The sequence below is a fragment of the Misgurnus anguillicaudatus genome, chromosome 19, assembly GCF_027580225.2.
Source record: "Misgurnus anguillicaudatus chromosome 19, ASM2758022v2, whole genome shotgun sequence".
NCBI classification, from domain to species: domain Eukaryota; kingdom Metazoa; phylum Chordata; class Actinopteri; order Cypriniformes; family Cobitidae; genus Misgurnus; species Misgurnus anguillicaudatus.
This window is the reverse complement of record NC_073355.2, coordinates 6,785,001-6,805,687: the sequence shown is the minus strand read 5'-3', so window position 1 is coordinate 6,805,687 and position 20,687 is coordinate 6,785,001. Positions and strand designations below refer to the sequence as shown.

The following is a 20,687-nucleotide window of genomic DNA, read 5'->3' as shown; positions in this document are numbered from 1 at the left end:
TTAATATAAACCGTGTGTTATGTCATGTGTATTATGAATAAACTGTCATTAGCATAAAATAATCTTTACTGACAGCAACACAAAATTCATTGGTCAAAATCATTACTAGTTCAATTTAACCCAATTTAGTTTTAATAAAATCTGGTATTGGCTACGTTTTTACTAGTACTGATGCAAAATGCTTGTTTAGAAAATAAAATGTGTAAACAATGAGTCTCCGCTCACTCATGACTAATCCTGTTGTGTCAAACAGGCACATAACAGGCACATACGTTTCCATAGCTGCAGCTGGTACCCTGAGATTTGTTGCATAGGGCGATGATAAAAGATGGTCAACATAACCGTCTTCTGATAGGAAACCTAACCCCAGACCATAGTCAAGTATGTCTAAATGAGACCTCATTTTACTTTATACATGATCTGAAATGGGGTTTTGTACCTGTGATGTGCTCTGCATTGGGCGCCACTTTACATTTCTTAAAGAAAGCATCTGTATCTGGATCTACGACCAGCAGCGATGTTTCATCTCCACCGGCTTTGATAGCAGCCACCACCTCTGAATGCTGCTTCCCCTCCACTGAAACCCCATTCACCTGCAGATACACAGAGACATACAGTACTGTATATTAACACATAGTGTACACAGAGACATAAACAAAATTAACTTCTTTGAAAAAAGGTGTCTGCCAAATGCATAAATGTCTAATAAATGTACGTGTACAACAGCACATAAGCAACAATAATTTTGAGACAAGGAAAGTCCACTATAAACAATAAACACAATGGCATTAGACAGCAGTAAAACTATCCCTTTTGCTTAAAATATAACCCGCTGCATCTTGCCAAGAAACCATCCTCTGCTAGTACATTGGTTAAAAGGTTGCGTAGCTCTGATGAAAAAACACTGGAAGAGTAAAGATGTTTCTCAACAACACCTCATATTTGGAAACTCACATGCCTTTTCTTTCTCTCAAGTTTGTTCAAGACACCTAAATCCTTGACATGATGCCAGCATTCTAAAACAAAGTGGCCTAAAAAGCTAGGGACTACTGACTGAGACCAAATAACATTGCGCATAAGCAGAGTGGCGCAGCGGAAGCGTGCTGGGCCCATAACCCAGAGGTCAATGGATCGAAACCATCCTCTGCTGGTCCTTTAGTTAAAAGCTTGTATGGCTGTGGCTTTAATGAGAAAACACTGGAAGAGTAAAGATGTTTCAAAACAAGACCTCATATTTGGAAAATCAGTGTATTTTATTTCTCTCAAGTTTGTTCAAGACCATGGGCGAGGCAAGCCCCTTTTTAGGGGTGCTTCAGCACCCCTAAAAAGGAGCTCAGCACCCCTAAAACTTGGAGCAAGAAATTTATTTATTCTAAAATGTTTGTTCGTCTTTGACAAGGTTAAATAATGTCCAAAACATACTAGTAGTTTGTGGTTTAAAATGTATATGTTAAGGTAGAAAATGAAAACCTCCCCGCTTAGCAAATGGTGTCATCCTCTTCTTTTACTTCTCTGTACCTGCATCGCTTAGCCTGAGCGCGAAACACACGCAGAGTGAGAATCCGTTAAAAGTGTTGTGGTGCAACTTTTTTGTTCAAATCTTACAAAATGTTTACGTTATGTTTATAATGAGCGTGTACATCACGAATCAATCTTTCAAGCCGTGTTTTTGTCTTATACTGAATCACCATGGTACACGTATAATAAGTGTTTATTTTCGGATTATTTTAGTCCGGCGGGTAGCCGCGGGCTGCGGAGTAGTACAGTACCTGGGTGACTCGTCCATAGACTAAAACGGAGAGAAGTAGCGCCGGTTACAATGTTCTTCCGCAAGACGCATGCAGTTTTGTGCGTCTCAGTGGGTAGTTGCATACGTGTGTCTCCGTTGTTAAAGTTTATTGCATGATTTATCGTTAATTTGAGACTTATTTTAACAATCGGGAGTCATGTAAACATGACGTCACGTGCGTCTTTTCTGGTCAGTCGTCATGAAAACATGGCATTTGGAACAGAGTGAAAACAAACTACAAATCACGAGGTTGAATCCAGCTCCCGATTCGCCAGCTCCTTATTCGCCTAACTATCCGTTCCACCTTAAAAAATATCAGAGCGCTTCAAGCTCCTCCCTTGCAATGTCATTGGCTGTGTATTTAAAGGAACAGTTACCACAAAAATTTGAGACTTGTCAGCCTTCGGTTTGAACAGAAAATAGTCAGAAACCTGTAAAACAGTGGTCTCAAACTCCCGGCCCGCGGGCCATTTGCGGCCCGCCCTCCCCCTCTCTGCGGCCCGCGGCACCTTTCAACAATATAACATAATCTGGCCCGCAGAAAGATTTTTATTCACTTTGTTTCATATTTATTCCATTTTTAATTTAAACGTTTAAGGGTTCGTTCACATGTCGCGTCTAACAACGCGCGTTAAAACGAGTCAAGGCGTTTCTTACTTTCTAAAGTGCTCGGGAGCGGAAGTTGCGTTCCGTGGCGTGGGTCGCGTCACCCATTGCTACGCAGCCATGAGCCGCGCGCGCTCCGTGATTGCGAGGATAACGGAATGCGTGATCGGACTTTAATTTCTCATCTGAACCTCGCGTCAATCATATCATTTTCACCATCCGATCAGTTAATCTGTTCGGGACTTTGTAGTGTTTGTCCAGAGAAGATTTGTTACTTCCGGGTGAATATCAGCTGTTACTCAGAGAAGAGCTGCGGTGGGGCTCACATCAAGAAGCCACAGCTTCAAATGGAGACACCGCATAATATGAGCAGAGCCGTAGATGAAAAGCAACACATAAACTACAGATAAGAAAAATTGCCATCAAAGTGCCCAGATTAAAAGAGGAAAGATGAGGAGAAACATACAGAGGATAAAAGTGTGTATACTGCTATATATAATGAAGTATACAATATTATTATGTAGCTTGCTATGCAATTACACCTAGCAGTATTATATATTTTATTCTGTTTAACTAGCTTAACATTGACTACCCATTCAGAAGTTTTAGGATCACTTTCACTTATTCATATTTTTCCACATATAATAGCAAATTCATTAAAACTGTGGAATAACAAAGATGGAACATAATAAAGTCAATACTATGACTGTAAACAATCCACAAACACTTACTGATGGTAATTTTTTATAAAGAGAAGGTTAAGAAATTATTTACTTACATAAAATAATGTATATTTAAAAAAAAAACACTGCTTTAATTATACACTCTAAAAACAAACGGTGCTATATAGCACCAAAAGTGGTTCTTTGCTCGTAATCATAGAAGAACCGTTTTTAGTGCCATATAGCACCGGTGAAGCACCTGTGTAGAACCATATAGTGCTATGTAGAACCAAATGTGGTGCTATAGTGGTGCTATATGGCACCTATATGGTTCTACACAGGTGCTTCACCGGTGCTTCACCGGTGCTATATGGCACTAAAAACGGTTCTTCTATGGTTACGATTCAAATCAATAGTTTTGGTGCTATATAGCACCGTTTGTTTTTTTAGAGTGTACATTAAATAATAGAATTTTATCAGTCAATTTACAGAAATATTGTACTTTTTTAACCTTAAAATAGCTCTGCGGCCCTCCGATTAAATGTCAATCTCAGAAATGGCCCCAAGCCAATTTGAGTTTGAGACCCCTGCTGTAAAATATTGATTACTTTTATTTGTACATGTTTATTTCATATGAAATATTCGTATACATCTATATATACCTCCCGAGGGTTTTTCCCCACCTAAGACTTTTTTTCCCCTGGCTAAAAGTCAGGTTTTTTTCTCCTAGGGGGTTTTTCCACCCAGGGAGTCAGCCGTCATTGGCTTAACTTAGCACCTTCTACTATACGTTACGTTAATAATACGCTTGCTTATAATGTACCACCAGTACCGGTAAGTTATGTGTGAAATCACTAACTGTCTGACTATCAAACTAGAGTAGACAATAAATATTTTTTTAGTTTGTCACATGTAGATTAATATGAAGGGGATAACGTTTTTAACCCTTAGTGCAGGATTCACAAGTGTTTTGTTTTAGACATATAGTAAAGGTAATGGTTCAATTAAAGGACTGTTAAAAGAAAAGCTGCAAATTAACAAACTATTAATAAACCTACCATATGTTGTAGGCATAAAAGTTATAAATTAGGAGATTTATCATTTTGACAAAGGCTTAAAACGACACACTGTATATCCACATAAAACCATACCCACACTGCTGCTGTAGCCCACCTTTTGTCCTGATACTTTAATATGGCATTAATTGCAAAAAAGTGCTAGCTCGCCACTAATTAGAAATAAAAAGGTTGGCAAAAAAATGCATCTCAAAACTCATCAGATTGATGCTTTAAAATATGTAATTTAAAAAAAAATTCTGAGGGGGAGCATGCTCCCAGACCCTAGAGGGGTTAATTTTCTTCTCCTCTCTTTCACCCCTGACCCGTTTTCATGCCTGAACGGTCTCCAAAAAAATCTGGATTTTGGAGTTAGTTGAAACAATGTTAAAATGATAGTTATTTTACAATAGACATATTATTGGTTTCTGTAGGAAAAAAGAGTGGGTGGTGGCAGCGGAGCTCATTGGGTGCTCAGCACCCCTAAAGCTCTAACCCTAGAATCGCCTCTGTTCAAGACACATAAATCCTTGACATGATGCCAGCATTCTAGAACAAAGTGGCCTACAAAGCTAGGGACTACTGACTGAGACCAATTAACATTGCCCATAAGCAGAGTGGCGCAGCGGAAGCATGCTGGGCCCATAACCCAGAGGTCGATGGATCGAAACCATCCTCTGCTAATCCTTTAGTTAAAAGCTTGCGTGGCTGTGGCTTTGATAAGAAAACACTGGAAGAATAAAGATGCTTCACAACAAGACCTCATATTAGGAAAATCTGTGTATTTTATTTCTCTCAAGTTTGTTCAAGACACCTAAATCCTTGATATGATGCCAGTATTCTAGAACAAAGTGGCCTACAAAGCTAGTAACTACTGACTGAGACCCATCTATGTTGTGCATCAGCATAGTGGCGCAGCGGAAGCGTGCTGGGCCCATAACCCAGAGGTCGATGGATCGAAACCATCCTCTGCTATTCCTTTAGTTAAAAGCTTGTATGGCTGTGGCTTTAATGAGAAAACACTGGAAGAGTAAAGATGTTTCAAAACAAGACCTTGTATTTGGAAAATCAGCTGGATTATATTTCTCTCAAGTTTGTTCAAGACACCTGAATCCTTGACATGATGCCAGCATTCTAGAACAAAGTGGCCTAAAAAGCTAGTAACTACTGACTGAGACCCATCTATACTGTGCATCAGCAGAGTGGCGCAGCGGAAGCGTGCTGGGCCCATAACCCAGAGGTCGATGGATCGAAACCATCCTCTGCTAGTCCTTTAGTTAAAAGCTTGCGTGGCTTTGATAAGAAAAAACACTGGAAGAGTAAAGATGTTTCACAACAAGACCTCATATTTGGAAAATCACATGTATTTTAGTTCTCTCAAGTTTGTTCAAGACACCTTAATCCTTGACATGATGCCACCATTCTAGAACAAAGTGGCCTACAAAGCTAGTAACTACTGACTGAGACCCATCTATACTGTGCATCAGCAGAGTGGCGCAGCGGAAGCGTGCTGGGCCCATAACCCAGAGGTCGATGGATCGAAACCATCCTCTGCTAATCCTTTAGTTAAAAGCTTGCGTGGCTGTGGCTTTGATAAGAAAACACTGGAAGAATAAAGATGCTTCACAACAAGACCTCATATTAGGAAAATCAGTGTATTTTACTTCTCTCAAGTTTGTTCAAGACACCTAAATCCTTGACATGATGCCAGCATTCTAGAACAAAGTGGCCTACAAAGCTAGTAACTACTGACTGAGACCCATCTATAGTGTGCATCAGCGGAGTGGCGCAGCAGAAGCATGCTGGGCCCATAACATAGAGGTCGATGGATCGAAACCATCCTCTGTTAGTCCTTTTGTTAAAAGCTTGTATGGCTGTGGCTTTAATGAGAAAACACTGGAACAGTAAAGATGCTTCACAACAAGACCTCATATTTGGAAAATCAGTGTATTTTATTTCTCTCAAGTTTGTTCAAGACACCTAAATCCTTGACATGATGCCAGCATTCTAGGACAAAGTGGCCTACAAAGCTAGTAACTACTGACTAGACCAATTGACATTGTGCACAAGCAGAGTGGCGCAGCGGAAGCGTGCTGGGCCCATAACCCAGAGGTCGATGGATCAAAACCATCCTCTGCTAGTCCTTTAGTTAAAAGCTTGCATGGCTGTGGCTTTGATAAGAAAACACTGGAAGAGTAAAGATGCTTCACAACAAGACCTCATATTTGGAAAATCAGTTTATTTCATTTCTCTCAAGTTTGTTCAAGACACCTAAATCCTTGACATGATGCCAGCATTCTAGAACAAAGTGGCCTAAAAAGCTAGGGACTACTGACTGAGACCCATCTATATTGTGCATCAGCAGAGTGGCGCAGCGGAAGCGTGCTGGGCCCATAACCCAGAGGTCGATGGATCGAAACCATCCTGTGCTAGTCCTTTAGTTAAAAGCTTGCGTGGCTTTGATAAGAAAAAACACTGGAAGAGTAAAGATGTTTCACAACAAGACCTCATATTTGGAAAATCAGTTTATTTTATTTCTCTCAAGTTTGTTCAAGACACCTAAATCCTTGACATGATGCCAGCATACTAGAACAAAGTGGCCTACAAAGCTAGGGACTACTGACTGAGACCAATTAACATTGCGCATAAGCAGAGTGGTGCAGCGGAAGCGTGCTGGGCCCATAACCCAGAGGTCGATGGATCGAAACCATCCTCTGCTAATCCTTTAGTTAAAAGCTTGCGTGGCTGTGGCTTTGATAAGAAAAAACACTGGAAGAGTAAAGATGCTTCACAACAAGACCTCATATTTGGAAAATCAGTGTATTTTATTTCTCTCAAGTTTGTTCAAGACACCTAAATCCTTGATATGATGCCAGTATTCTAGAACAAAGTGGCCTACAAAGCTAGGGACTACTGACTGAGACCCATCTATATTGTGCATCATCATAGTGGCGCAGCGGAAGCGTGCTGGGCCCATAACCCAGAGGTCGATGGATTGAAACCATCCTCTGCTAATCCTTTAGTTAAAAGCTTGCGTGGCTTTGATAAGAAAAAACACTGGAAGAGTAAAGATGTTTCACAACAAGACCTCATATTTGGAAAATCAGTGTATTTTATTTCTCTCAAGTTTGTTCAAGACACCTAAATCCTTGACATGATGCCAGCATACTAGAACAAAGTGGCCTACAAAGCTAGGGACTACTGACTGAGACCCATCTATACTGTGCATCAGCAGAGTGGCGCAGCGGAAGCGTGCTGGGCCCATAACCCAGAGGTCGATGGATCGAAGCCATCCTCTGCTAGTCCTTTAGTTAAAAGCTTGCGTGGCTTTGATAAGAAAAAACACTGGAAGAGTAAAGATGTTTCACAACAAGACCTCGTATTTGGAAAATCAGCTGGATTATATTTCTCTCAAGTTTGTTCAAGACACCTGAATCCTTGACATGATGCCAGCATTCTAGAACAAAGTGGCCTAAAAAGCTAGGAACTACTGACTGAGTCCCATCTATACTGTGCATCAGCAGAGTGGCGCAGCGGAAGCGTGCTGGGCCCATAACCCAGAGGTCGATGGATCGAAACCATCCTCTGCTATTCCTTTAGTTAAAAGCTTGTATGGCTGTGGCTTTAATGAGAAAACACTGGAAGAGTAAAGATGTTTCAAAACAAGACCTTGTATTTGGAAAATCAGCTGGATTATATTTCTCTCAAGTTTGTTCAAGACACCTGAATCCTTGACATGATGCCAGCATTCTAGAACAAAGTGGCCTAAAAAGCTAGTAACTACTGACTGAGACCCATCTATACTGTGCATCAGCAGAGTGGCGCAGCGGAAGCGTGCTGGGCCCATAACCCAGAGGTCGATGGATCGAAACCATCCTCTGCTAGTCCTTTAGTTAAAAGCTTGCGTGGCTTTGATAAGAAAAAACACTGGAAGAGTAAAGATGTTTCACAACAAGACCTCATATTTGGAAAATCACATGTATTTTAGTTCTCTCAAGTTTGTTCAAGACACCTTAATCCTTGACATGATGCCACCATTCTAGAACAAAGTGGCCTACAAAGCTAGTAACTACTGACTGAGACCCATCTATACTGTGCATCAGCAGAGTGGCGCAGCGGAAGCGTGCTGGGCCCATAACCCAGAGGTCGATGGATCGAAACCATCCTCTGCTAATCCTTTAGTTAAAAGCTTGCGTGGCTGTGGCTTTGATAAGAAAACACTGGAAGAATAAAGATGCTTCACAACAAGACCTCATATTAGGAAAATCAGTGTATTTTACTTCTCTCAAGTTTGTTCAAGACACCTAAATCCTTGACATGATGCCAGCATTCTAGAACAAAGTGGCCTACAAAGCTAGTAACTACTGACTGAGACCCATCTATAGTGTGCATCAGCAGAGTGGCGCAGCGGAAGCGTGCTGGGCCCATAACCCAGAGGTCGATGGATCGAAACCATCCTGTGCTAGTCCTTTAGTTAAAAGCTTGCGTGGCTTTGATAAGAAAAAACACAGGAAGAGTAAAGATGTTTCACAACAAGACCTCATATTTGGAAAATCAGTTTATTTTATTTCTCTCAAGTTTGTTCAAGACACCTAAATCCTTGACATGATGCCAGCATACTAGAACAAAGTGGCCTACAAAGCTAGGGACTACTGACTGAGACCAATTAACATTGCGCATAAGCAGAGTGGTGCAGCGGAAGCGTGCTGGGCCCATAACCCAGAGGTCGATGGATCGAAACCATCCTCTGCTAATCCTTTAGTTAAAAGCTTGCGTGGCTGTGGCTTTGATAAGAAAAAACACTGGAAGAGTAAAGATGCTTCACAACAAGACCTCATATTTGGAAAATCAGTGTATTTTATTTCTCTCAAGTTTGTTCAAGACACCTAAATCCTTGATATGATGCCAGTATTCTAGAACAAAGTGGCCTACAAAGCTAGGGACTACTGACTGAGACCCATCTATATTGTGCATCATCATAGTGGCGCAGCGGAAGCGTGCTGGGCCCATAACCCAGAGGTCGATGGATTGAAACCATCCTCTGCTAATCCTTTAGTTAAAAGCTTGCGTGGCTTTGATAAGAAAAAACACTGGAAGAGTAAAGATGTTTCACAACAAGACCTCATATTTGGAAAATCAGTGTATTTTATTTCTCTCAAGTTTGTTCAAGACACCTAAATCCTTGACATGATGCCAGCATACTAGAACAAAGTGGCCTACAAAGCTAGGGACTACTGACTGAGACCCATCTATACTGTGCATCAGCAGAGTGGCGCAGCGGAAGCGTGCTGGGCCCATAACCCAGAGGTCGATGGATCGAAACCATCCTCTGCTAGTCCTTTAGTTAAAAGCTTGTATGGCTGTGGCTTTAATGAGAAAACACTGGAAGAGTAAAGATGTTACAAAACAAGACCTTGTATTTGGAAAATCAGCTGGATTATATTTCTCTCAAGTTTGTTCAAGACACCTGAATCCTTGACATGATGCCAGCATTCTAGAACAAAGTGGCCTACAAAGCTAGTAACTACTGACTGAGACCAATTAACATTGCGCATAAGCAGAGTGGCGCAGCGGAAGCGTGCTGGGCCCATAACCCAGAGGTCGATGGATCGAAACCATCCTCTGCTAGTCCTTTAGTTAAAAGCTTGCATGGCTGTGGCTTTGATAAGAAAACACTGGATGAGTAAAGATGCTTCACAACAAGACCTCATATTTGGAAAATCAGCTGCATTTTATTTCTCTCAAGTTTGCTCAAGACACATAAATCCTTGACATGATGCCAGCATTCTAGAACAAAGTGGCCTAAAAAGCTAGGGACTACTGACTGAGACCCATCTATACTGTGCATCAGCAGAGTGGTGCAGTGGAAGCGTGCTGGGCCCATAACCCAGAGGTCGATGGATCGAAGCCATCCTCTGCTAGTCCTTTAGTTAAAAGCTTGCGTGGCTTTGATAAGAAAAAACACTGGAAGAGTAAAGATGTTTCACAACAAGACCTCGTATTTGGAAAATCAGCTGGATTATATTTCTCTCAAGTTTGTTCAAGACACCTGAATCCTTGACATGATGCCAGCATTCTAGAACAAAGTGGCCTAAAAAGCTAGGAACTACTGACTGAGTCCCATCTACACTGTGCATCAGCAGAGTGGCGCAGCGGAAGCGTGCTGGGCCCATAACCCAGAGGTCGATGGATCGAAACCATCCTCTGCTATTCCTTTTGTTAAAAGCTTGTATGGCTGTGGCTTTAATGAGAAAACACTGGAAGAGTAAAGATGTTTCAAAACAAGACCTTGTATTTGGAAAATCAGCTGGATTATATTTCTCTCAAGTTTGTTCAAGACACCTGAATCCTTGACATGATGCCAGCATTCTAGAACAAAGTGGCCTAAAAAGCTAGTAACTACTGACTGAGACCCATCTATACTGTGCATCAGCAGAGTGGCGCAGCGGAAGCGTGCTGGGCCCATAACCCAGAGGTCGATGGATCGAAACCATCCTGTGCTAGTCCTTTAGTTAAAAGCTTGCGTGGCTTTGATAAGAAAAAACACTGGAAGAGTAAAGATGTTTCACAACAAGACCTCATATTTGGAAAATCAGTTTATTTTATTTCTCTCAAGTTTGTTCAAGACACCTAAATCCTTGACATGATGCCAGTATTCTAGAACAAAGTGGCCTACAAAGCTAGGGACTACTGACTGAGACCCATTAACATTGCCCATAAGCAGAGTGGCGCAGCAGAAGCGTGCTGGGCCCATAACCCAGAGGTCGATGGATCGAAACCATCCTCTGCTAGTCCATCAGTTAAAAGCTTGTATGGCCGTTGCTTTAATGAGAAAACACTGGAAGAGTAAAGATGTTTCACAACAAGACCTCATATTAGGAAAATCAGATGTATTTTAGTTCTCTCAAGTTTGTTCAAGACACCTTAATCCTTGACATGATGCCACCATTCTAGAACAAAGTGGCCTACAAAGCTAGTAACTACTGACTGAGACCCATCTATACTGTGCATCAGCAGAGTGGCGCAGCGGAAGCGTGCTGGGCCCATAACCCAGAGGTCGATGGATCGAAACCATCCTCTGCTAGTCCTTTAGTTAAAAGCTTGCGTGGCTGTGGCTTTGATAAGAAAACACTGGAAGAATAAAGATGCTTCACAACAAGACCTCATATTAGGAAAATCAGTGTATTTTACTTCTCTCAAGTTTGTTCAAGACACCTAAATCATTGACATGATGCAAGCATTCTAGAACAAAGTGGCCTACAAAACTAGGGACTACTGACTGAGACCCATCTGCTTCATGCATCAGCAGAGTGGCGCAGCGGAAGCGTGCTGGGCCCATAACCCAGAGGTCGATGGATCGAAACCATCCTCTGCTAGTCCTTTAGTTAAAAGCTTGCGTGGCTTTGATAAGAAAAAACACTGGAAGAGTAAAGATGTTTCACAACAAGACCTCATATTAGGAAAATCAGTGTATTTTAATTCTCTCAAGTTTGTTCAAGACACCTAAATCATTGACATGATGCAAGCATTCTAGAACAAAGTGGCCTACAAAACTAGGGACTACTGACTGAGACCCATCTGCATCATGCATCAGCAGAGTGGCGCAGCGGAAGCGTGCTGGGCCCATAACCCAGAGGTCGATGGATCGAAACCATCCTCTGCTAGTCCTTTAGTTAAAAGCTTGCGTGGCTTTGATAAGAAAAAACACTGGAAGAATAAAGATGCTTCACAACAAGACCTCATATTAGGAAAATCAGTGTATTTTACTTCTCTCAAGTTTGTTCAAGACACCTAAATCATTGACATGATGCAAGCATTCTAGAACAAAGTGGCCTACAAAACTAGGGACTACTGACTGAGACCCATCTGCATCATGCATCAGCAGAGTGGTGCAGCGGAAGCGTGCTGGGCCCATAACCCAGAGGTCGATGGATCGAAACCATCCTCTGCTAGTCCTTTAGTTAAAAGCTTGCGTGGCTTTGATAAGAAAAAACACTGGAAGAGTAAAGATGCTTCACAACAAGACCTCATATTAGGAAAATCAGTGTATTTTACTTCTCTCAAGTTTGTTCAAGACACCTAAATCATTGACATGATGCAAGCATTCTAGAACAAAGTGGCCTACAAAACTAGGGACTACTGACTGAGACCCATCTGCATCATGCATCAGCAGAGTGGCGCAGCGGAAGCGTGCTGGGCCCATAACCCAGAGGTCGATGGATCGAAACCATCCTTTGCTAGTCCTTTAGTTAAAAGCTTGCGTGGCTTTGATAAGAAAAAACACTGGAAGAGTAAAGATGTTTCACAACAAGACCTCATATTTGGAAAATCAGTGTATTTTATTTCTCTCAAGTTTGTTCAAGACACCTTAATCCTTGACATGATGCCAGCATTCTAGAACAAAGTGACCTACAAAGCTAGGGACTACTAACTGAGACCCATTAACATTGCCCATAAGCAGAGTGGCGCAGCGGAAGTGTGCTGGGCCCATAACCCAGAGGTCGATGGATCGAAACCATCCTCTGCTAGTCCTTTAGTTAAAAGCTTGCTTGGCTTTGATAAGAAAAAACACTGGAAGAGTAAAGATGTTTCACAACAAGACCTCGTATTTGGAAAATCAGCTGTATTCTATTTCTCTCAAGTTTGTTCAAGACCCCTGAATCCTTGACATGATGCCAGCATTCTAGAACAAAGTGGCCTACAAAGCTAGTAACTACTGACTGAGACCCATCTATAGTATGCATCAGCAGAGTGGCGCAGCAGAAGCGTGATGGGCCCATAACCCAGAGGTCGATGGATCGAAACCATCCTCTGTTAGTCCTTTAGTTAAAAGCTTGTATGGCTGTGGCTTTAATGAGAAAACACTGGAAGAGTAAAGATGCCTCACAACAAGACCTCATATTTGGAAAATCATTGTATTTTATTTCTCTCAAGTTTGTTCAAGACACCTTAATCCTTGACATGATGCCAGTATTCTAGAACAAAGTGGCCTAAAAAGCTAGGGACTACTGACTGAGACCCATCTATACTGTGCGTCAGCAGAGTGGCACAGCGGAAGCGTGCTGGGCCCATAACCCAGAGGTCGATGGATCGAAACCATCCTCTGTTAGTCCTTTAGTAAAAAGCTTGCGTGGCTTTGATAAGAAAAAACACTGGAAGAGTAAAGATGTTTCACAACAAGACCTCGTATTTGTAAAATCAGCTGGATTCTATTTCTCTCAAGTTTGTTCAAGACCCCTGAATCCTTGACATGATGCCAGCATTCTAGAACAAAGTGGCCTATAAAGCTAGGAACTACTTACTGAGTCCCATCCACATTGTGCTCTGGCAGAGTGGCACAGCGGAAGCGTGCTGGGCCCATAACCCAGAGGTCGATGGATTGAAACCATCCTCTGCTAGTCCTTTAGTTAAAAGCTTGCGTGGTTTTGATAAGAAAAAACACTGGGAGAGTAAAGATGTTTCACAACAAGACCTTGTATTTGGAAAATCAGCTGGATTCTATTTCTCTCAAGTTTGTTCAAGACCCTTGAATCCTTGACATGATGCCAGCATTCTAGAACAAAGTGGCCTACAAAGCTAGGAACTACTGACTGAGTCCCATCCACATTGTGCTCTGGCAGAGTGGCACAGCGGAAGCGTGCTGGGCCCATAACCCAGAGGTCGATGGATCGAAACCATCCTCTGCTAATCCTTTAGTTAAAAGCTTGCGTGGCTTTGATAAGAAAAAACACTGGAAGAATAAAGATGCTTCACAACAAGACCTCATATTTGGAAAATCAGTGTATTTTATTTCTCTCAAGTTTGTTCAAGACACCTAAATCCTTGACATGATGCCAGTATTCTAGAACAAAGTGGCCTAAAAAGCTAGGGACTACTGACTGAGACCCATCTATACTGTGCATCAGCAGAGTGGCGCAGAGGAAGCGTGCTGGGCCCATAACCCAGAGGTCGATGGATCGAAACCATCCTCTGCTAATCCTTTAGTTAAAAGCTTGCGTGGCTGTGGCTTTGATAAGAAAACACTGGAAGAATAAAGATGCTTCACAACAAGACCTCATATTTGGAAAATCAGTGTATTTTATTTCTCTCAAGTTTGTTCAAGACACCTAAATCCTTGATATGATGCCAGTATTCTAGAACAAAGTGGCCTACAAAGCTAGGGACTACTGACTGAGACCCATCAATATTGTGCATCAGCAGAGTGGCGCAGCGGAAGCGTGCTGGGCCCATAACCCAGAGGTCGATGGATCGAAACCATCCTCTGCTAGTCCTTTAGTTAAAAGCTTGCGTGGCTTTGATAAGAAAAAACACTGGAAGAGTAAAGATGTTTCACAACAAGACCTCATATTTGGAAAATCAGTGTATTTTATTTCTCTCAAGTTTGTTCAAGACACCTAAATCCTTGACATGATGCCAGCATACTAGAACAAAGTGGCCTAAAAAGCTAGTAACTACTGACTGAGACCCATCTATACTGTGCATCAGCAGAGTGGCGCAGCGGAAGCGTGCTGGGCCCATAACCCAGAGGTCGATGGATCGAAACCATCCTCTGCTAGTCCTTTAGTTAAAAGCTTGCGTGGCTTTGATAAGAAAAAACAATGGAAGAGTAAAGATGTTTCACAACAAGACCTCGTATTTGGAAAATCAGCTGGATTGTATTTCTCTCAAGTTTGTTCAAGACACCTGAATCCTTGACATGATGCCAGCATTCTAGAACAAAGTGGCCTAAAAAGCTAGGGACTACTGACTGAGACCCATCTATACTGTGCATCAGCAGAGTGGCGCAGCGGAAGCGTGCTGGGCCCATAACCCAGAGGTCGATGGATCGACACCATCCTCTGCTAGTCCTTTAGTTAAAAGCTTGTGTGGCTTTAATGAGAAAACACTGGAAGAGTAAAGATGTTACAAAACAAGACCTTGTATTTGGAAAATCAGCTAGATTATATTTCTCTCAAGTTTGTTCAAGACACCTGAATCCTTGACATGATGCCAGCATTCTAGAACAAAGTGGCCTAAAAAGCTAGGGACTACTGACTGAGACCCATCTTTACTGTGCATCAGCAGAGTGGCGCAGCGGAAGCGTGCTGGGCCCATAACCCAGAGGTCGATGGATCGAAACCATCCTCTGCTAGTTCTTCAGTTAAAAGCTTGTATGGCCGTTGCTTTAATGAGAAAACACTGGAAGAGTAAAGATGTTTCACAACAAGACCTCATATTAGGAAAATCAGATGTATTTTAGTTCTCTCAAGTTTGTTCAAGACACCTGAATCCTTGACATGATGCCAGCATTCTACAACAAAGTGGCCTAAAAAGCTAGGGACTACTGACTGAGACCCATCTATACTGTGCATCAGCAGAGTGGCGCAGCGGAAGCGTGCTGGGCCCATAACCCAGAGGTCGATGGATCGAAACCATCCTCTGCTAGTCCTTTAGTTAAAAGCTTGCGTGGCTTTGTAAAGAAAAAACACTGGAAGAGTAAAGATGTTTCACAACAAGACCTCGTATTTGGAAAATCAGTGTATTTTATTTCTCTCAAGTTTGTTCAAGACACCTTAATCCTTGACATGATGCCAGTATTCTAGAACAAAGTGGCCTAAAAAGCTAGGGACTACTGACTGAGACCCATCTATACTGTGCATCAGCAGAGTGGCGCAGCGGAAGCGTGCTGGGCCCATAACCCAGAGGTCGATGGATCGAAACCATCCTCTGCTAATCCTTTAGTTCAAAGCTTGCGTGGCTTTGATAAGAAAACACTGGAAGAATAAAGATGCTTCACAACAAGACCTCATATTAGGAAAATCAGTGTATTTTATTTCTCTCAAGTTTGTTCAAGACACCTAAATCATTGACATGATGCCAGCATTCTAGAACAAAGTGGCCTACAAAACTAGGGACTACTGACTGAGACCCATCTGCATCATGCATCAGCAAAGTGGCGCAGCGGAAGCGTGCTGGGCCCATAACCCAGAGGTCGATGGATCGAAACCATCCTCTGCTAGTCCTTTAGTTAAAAGCTTGCGTGGCTTTGATAAGAAAAAACACTGGAAGAGTAAAGATGTTTCACAACAAGACCTCATATTTGGAAAATCAGTGTATTTTATTTCTCTCAAGTTTGTTCAAGACACCTTAATCCTTGACATGATGCCAGCATTCTAGAACAAAGTGACCTACAAAGCTAGGGACTACTGACTGAGACCCATTAACATTGCCCATAAGCAGAGTGGCGCAGCGGAAGCGTGCTGGGCCCATAACCCAGAGGTTGATGGATCGAAACCATCCCCTGCTAGTTCTTTAGTTAAAAGCTTGCGTGGCTTTGATAAGAAAAAACACTGGAAGAGTAAAGATGCTTCACAACAGGACCTCATATTTGGAAAATCAGCTGCATTTTATTTCTGTCAAGTTTGTTCAAGACACCTGAATCCTTGACATGATGCCACCATTCTAGAACAAAGTGGCCTACAAAGCTAGTAACTACTGACTGAGACCCATCTATACTGTGCATCAGCAGAGTGGCGCAGCGGAAGCGTGCTGGGCCCATAACCCAGAGGTCGATGGATTGAAACCATCCTCTGCTAGTCCTTTAGTTAAAAGCTTGCGTGGCTTTGATAAGAAAAAACACTGGAAGAGTAAAGATGTTTCACAACAAGACCTCGCATTTGGAAAATCAGTGTATTTTATTTCTCTCAAGTTTGTTCAAGACACCTAAATCCTTGACATGATGCCAGCATTCTAGAACAAAGTGGCCTAAAAAGCTAGGGACTACTGACTGAGACCCATCTATACTGTGCATCAGCAGAGTGGCGCAGCGGAAGCGTGCTGGGCCCATAACCCAGAGGTTGATGGATCGAAACCATCCTCTGCTAATCCTTTAGTTCAAAGCTTGCGTGGCTTTGATAAGAAAACACTGGAAGAATAAAGATGCTTCACAACAAGACCTCATATTAGGAAAATCAGTGTATTTTATTTCTCTCAAGTTTGTTCAAGACACTTAAATCATTGACATGATGCCAGCATTCTAGAACAAAGTGGCCTACAAAACTAGGGACTACTGACTGAGACCCATCTGCATCATGCATCAGCAGAGTGGCGCAGCGGAAGCGTGCTGGGCCCATAACCCAGAGGTCGATGGATCGAAACCATCCTCTGCTAATCCTTTAGTTAAAAGCTTGCGTGGCTTTGATAAGAAAAAACACTGGAAGAGTAAAGATGTTTCACAACAAGACCTCATATTTGGAAAATCAGTGTATTTTATTTCTCTCAAGTTTGTTCAAGACACCTTAATCCTTGACATGATGCCAGCATTCTAGAACAAAGTGACCTACAAAGCTAGGGACTACTAACTGAGACCCATTAACATTGCCCATAAGCAGAGTGGCGCAGCGGAAGCGTGCTGGGCCCATATCCCAGAGGTCGATGGATCGAAACCATCCTCTGCTAGTCCTTTAGTTAAAAGCTTGCATGGCTTTGATAAGAAAAAACACTGGAAGAGTAAAGATGTTTCACAACAAGACCTCATATTAGGAAAATCAGCTGCATTTTATTTCTCTCAAGTTTGTTCAAGACACCTACATCCTTGACATGATGCCAGCATTCTAGGATAAAGTGGCCTACAAAGCTAGGGACTACTGACTGAGACCCATCCATACTATGCATCAGCAGAGTGGCACAGCGGAAGCGTGCTGGGCCCATAACCCAGAGATCGATGGATCGAAAGCATCCTCTTCTAGTCCGTTAATTAAAAGCTTGCATGGCTGTGGCTTTGATAAGTAGAAACACAGGAGGAGTAAAGATGTTTCAAAACAAGACCTTGTATTTGGAAAATCAGATGAATTCTATTTCTCTCAAGTTTGTTCAAGACACCTAAATCCTTGACATCAGCAGAGTGGCGCAGCGGAAGCGTGCTGGGCCCGTAACCCAGAGATCGATGGATCGAAACCATCCTCTGCTAGTCCGTTAATTAAAAGCTTGCATGGCTGTGGCTTTGATAAGAAGAAACACAGGAATAGAAAAGATGTTTCACAACAAGACCTCGTTTTTGGAACATCAGATGCCTTTTCTTTCTTTCAAGTTTGTTCAAGACACCTAAATCATTAACATGATGCCAGCATTCTAGAACAAAGTGGCCTACAAAGCTAGGGACTACTGACTGAGACCCATCTATACTGTGCATCAGCAGAGTGGCGCAGCGGAAGCGTGCTGGGCCCATAACCCAGAGGTCGATGGATTGAAACCATCCTCTGCTAGTCCTTTAGTTAAAAGCTTGCGTGGTTTTGATAAGAAAAAACACTGGGAGAGTAAAGATGTTTCACAACAAGACCTTGTATTTGGAAAATCAGCTGGATTCTATTTCTCTCAAGTTTGTTCAAGACCCTTGAATCCTTGACATGATGCCAGCATTCTAGAACAAAGTGGCCTACAAAGCTAGGAACTACTGACTGAGTCCCATCCACATTGTGCTCTGGCAGAGTGGCACAGCGGAAGCGTGCTGGGCCCATAACTAGGGATGCACCGATCCGATATTCTGGATCGGTATCGGGGCCGATCCGGCATTTTTTGCTGGATCGGATATCGGACTAACAGGACCGATCCAATTCCGATACTGCGCATTACCCATGGTTGTCACTGACAAGCGATTAAAACGTCAAAGTATTATAAAAGCACCATAAACGTTTTTATGCACTATAATCAAAGTCATCTTACACTCAATAGCTTCATGTGAAGGAACAAACGCACATTTAAAAATATTCATGTTCACAGAAACACTGTAACTTACTTGCAAACTGAGTTAATCCACTGATGAGAAGCGGACGGATAAAAACGCGTCATTCAACACAGGCACACACACAATAACACACACAATAACTGTAACGTTAGGCTTTATTAAAGATCTGATTTCATAAAGTCTCAGTAAGCTGTTGGATGGATGCAATTCACTGTGTGCTGAGGATTCACAGGTGAAGCGGACGGATGAAACGCGTCCTTCAACACACGAACACTCAATAACTGTAGGCTGTTTTAAAGATCTGATTTTATAAAGTCTCAGTAAGTTGTTGGATGGATCCAATTCAGTATGTGCTGAGCACACGATGCATCAAATCTTTTTGTGTTTTAATAGTTATGAACTTAACTTAGCTTTCCATTGCGGAGCGAGGATTCCCATGCGAGTGTGAGGACGCTTCTAGAGCATCAATGCTGCACAGTATTGCGCAGAATGCGCACTCAATATGATTTAGGCGCATCAATCCTGCACCCGAAATGTGCATAAAAGGTCCGGTTAAGTGCATAATTCCGAAAAATAATCATCTGCACACTAAAGCTTTTTTACTGTGACTTTTTGCGCAATTAAGGAAAATATATTTAGCATACTTATTTGATCAAACGTGCCTATTTTATTTTCTCCTAAACACTGCCATGGTTAATAATTACTAATGTTCTTGTAACTTGTAAATCATTTTAAATTATTGGTTTTTAATTTAAAAGTATAATTATATATATAATATAATTATATTATGCTAGATTTAGACATTTATATAGTGTATGTCTGTGTGTGTGTGTGTGTGTGTGTGTGTGTGTGTGTGTCTGTGTGTGTGTCTGTGTGTAATTTAAATTGCTCAAGAAAAATACAGTAGTATCGGATCGGCAGGTATCGGAATCGGCCGATACTCAGAATTCGGGTATCGGAATCGGATCGGAGATGGAAAAAGTGGTATCGGTGCATCCCTACCCATAACCCAGAGGTCGATGGATCGAAACCATCCTCTGCTAATCCTTTAGTTAAAAGCTTGCGTGGCTTTGATAAGAAAAAACACTGGAAGAATAAAGATGCTTCACAACAAGACCTCATATTTGGAAAATCAGTGTATTTTATTTCTCTCAAGTTTGTTCAAGACACCTAAATCCTTGACATGATGCCAGTATTCTAGAACAAAGTGGCCTAAAAAGCTAGGGACTACTGACTGAGACCCATCTATACTGTGCATCAGCAGAGTGGCGCAGAGGAAGCGTGCTGGGCCCATAACCCAGAGGTCGATGGATCGAAACCATCCTCTGCTAATCCTTTAGTTAAAAGCTTGCGTGGCTGTGGCTTTGATAAGAAAACACTGGAAGAATAAAGATGCTTCACAACAAGACCTCATATTTGGAAAATCAGTGTATTTTATTTCTCTCAAGTTTGTTCAAGACACCTAAATCCTTGATATGATGCCAGTATTCTAGAACAAAGTGGCCTACAAAGCTAGGGACTACTGACTGAGACCCATCAATATTGTGCATCAGCAGAGTGGCGCAGCGGAAGCGTGCTGGGCCCATAACCCAGAGGTCGATGGATCGAAACCATCCTCTGCTAATCCTTTAGTTCAAAGCTTGCGTGGCTTTGATAAGAAAACACTGGAAGAATAAAGATGCTTCACAACAAGACCTCATATTAGGAAAATCAGTGTATTTTATTTCTCTCAAGTTTGTTCAAGACACTTAAATCATTGACATGATGCCAGCATTCTAGAACAAAGTGGCCTACAAAACTAGGGACTACTGACTGAGACCCATCTGCATCATGCATCAGCAGAGTGGCGCAGC

The 20,687-nt window shown here is 42.0% G+C and overlaps 1 protein-coding gene and 1 non-coding gene across 2 annotated transcripts in view; one reads left to right on the top strand and one right to left on the bottom strand.

Moving 5' to 3' along the window:
• nherf1b (NHERF family PDZ scaffold protein 1b) overlaps window positions 1-20,687 on the bottom strand; it is a 71,623-nt gene that overhangs the window by 17,390 nt on the left and 33,546 nt on the right. The window contains exon 3 of the mRNA XM_055185249.2: window positions 440-593. Within this exon, the coding sequence (XP_055041224.2) occupies window positions 440-593 (154 nt within the window). The remainder of the gene's footprint in view (window positions 1-439; window positions 594-20,687) is intronic.
• trnat-cgu (transfer RNA threonine (anticodon CGU)) lies at window positions 17,989-18,060 on the top strand. Its single transcript has one exon. It is a non-coding gene; the product is annotated as a tRNA-Thr (tRNA).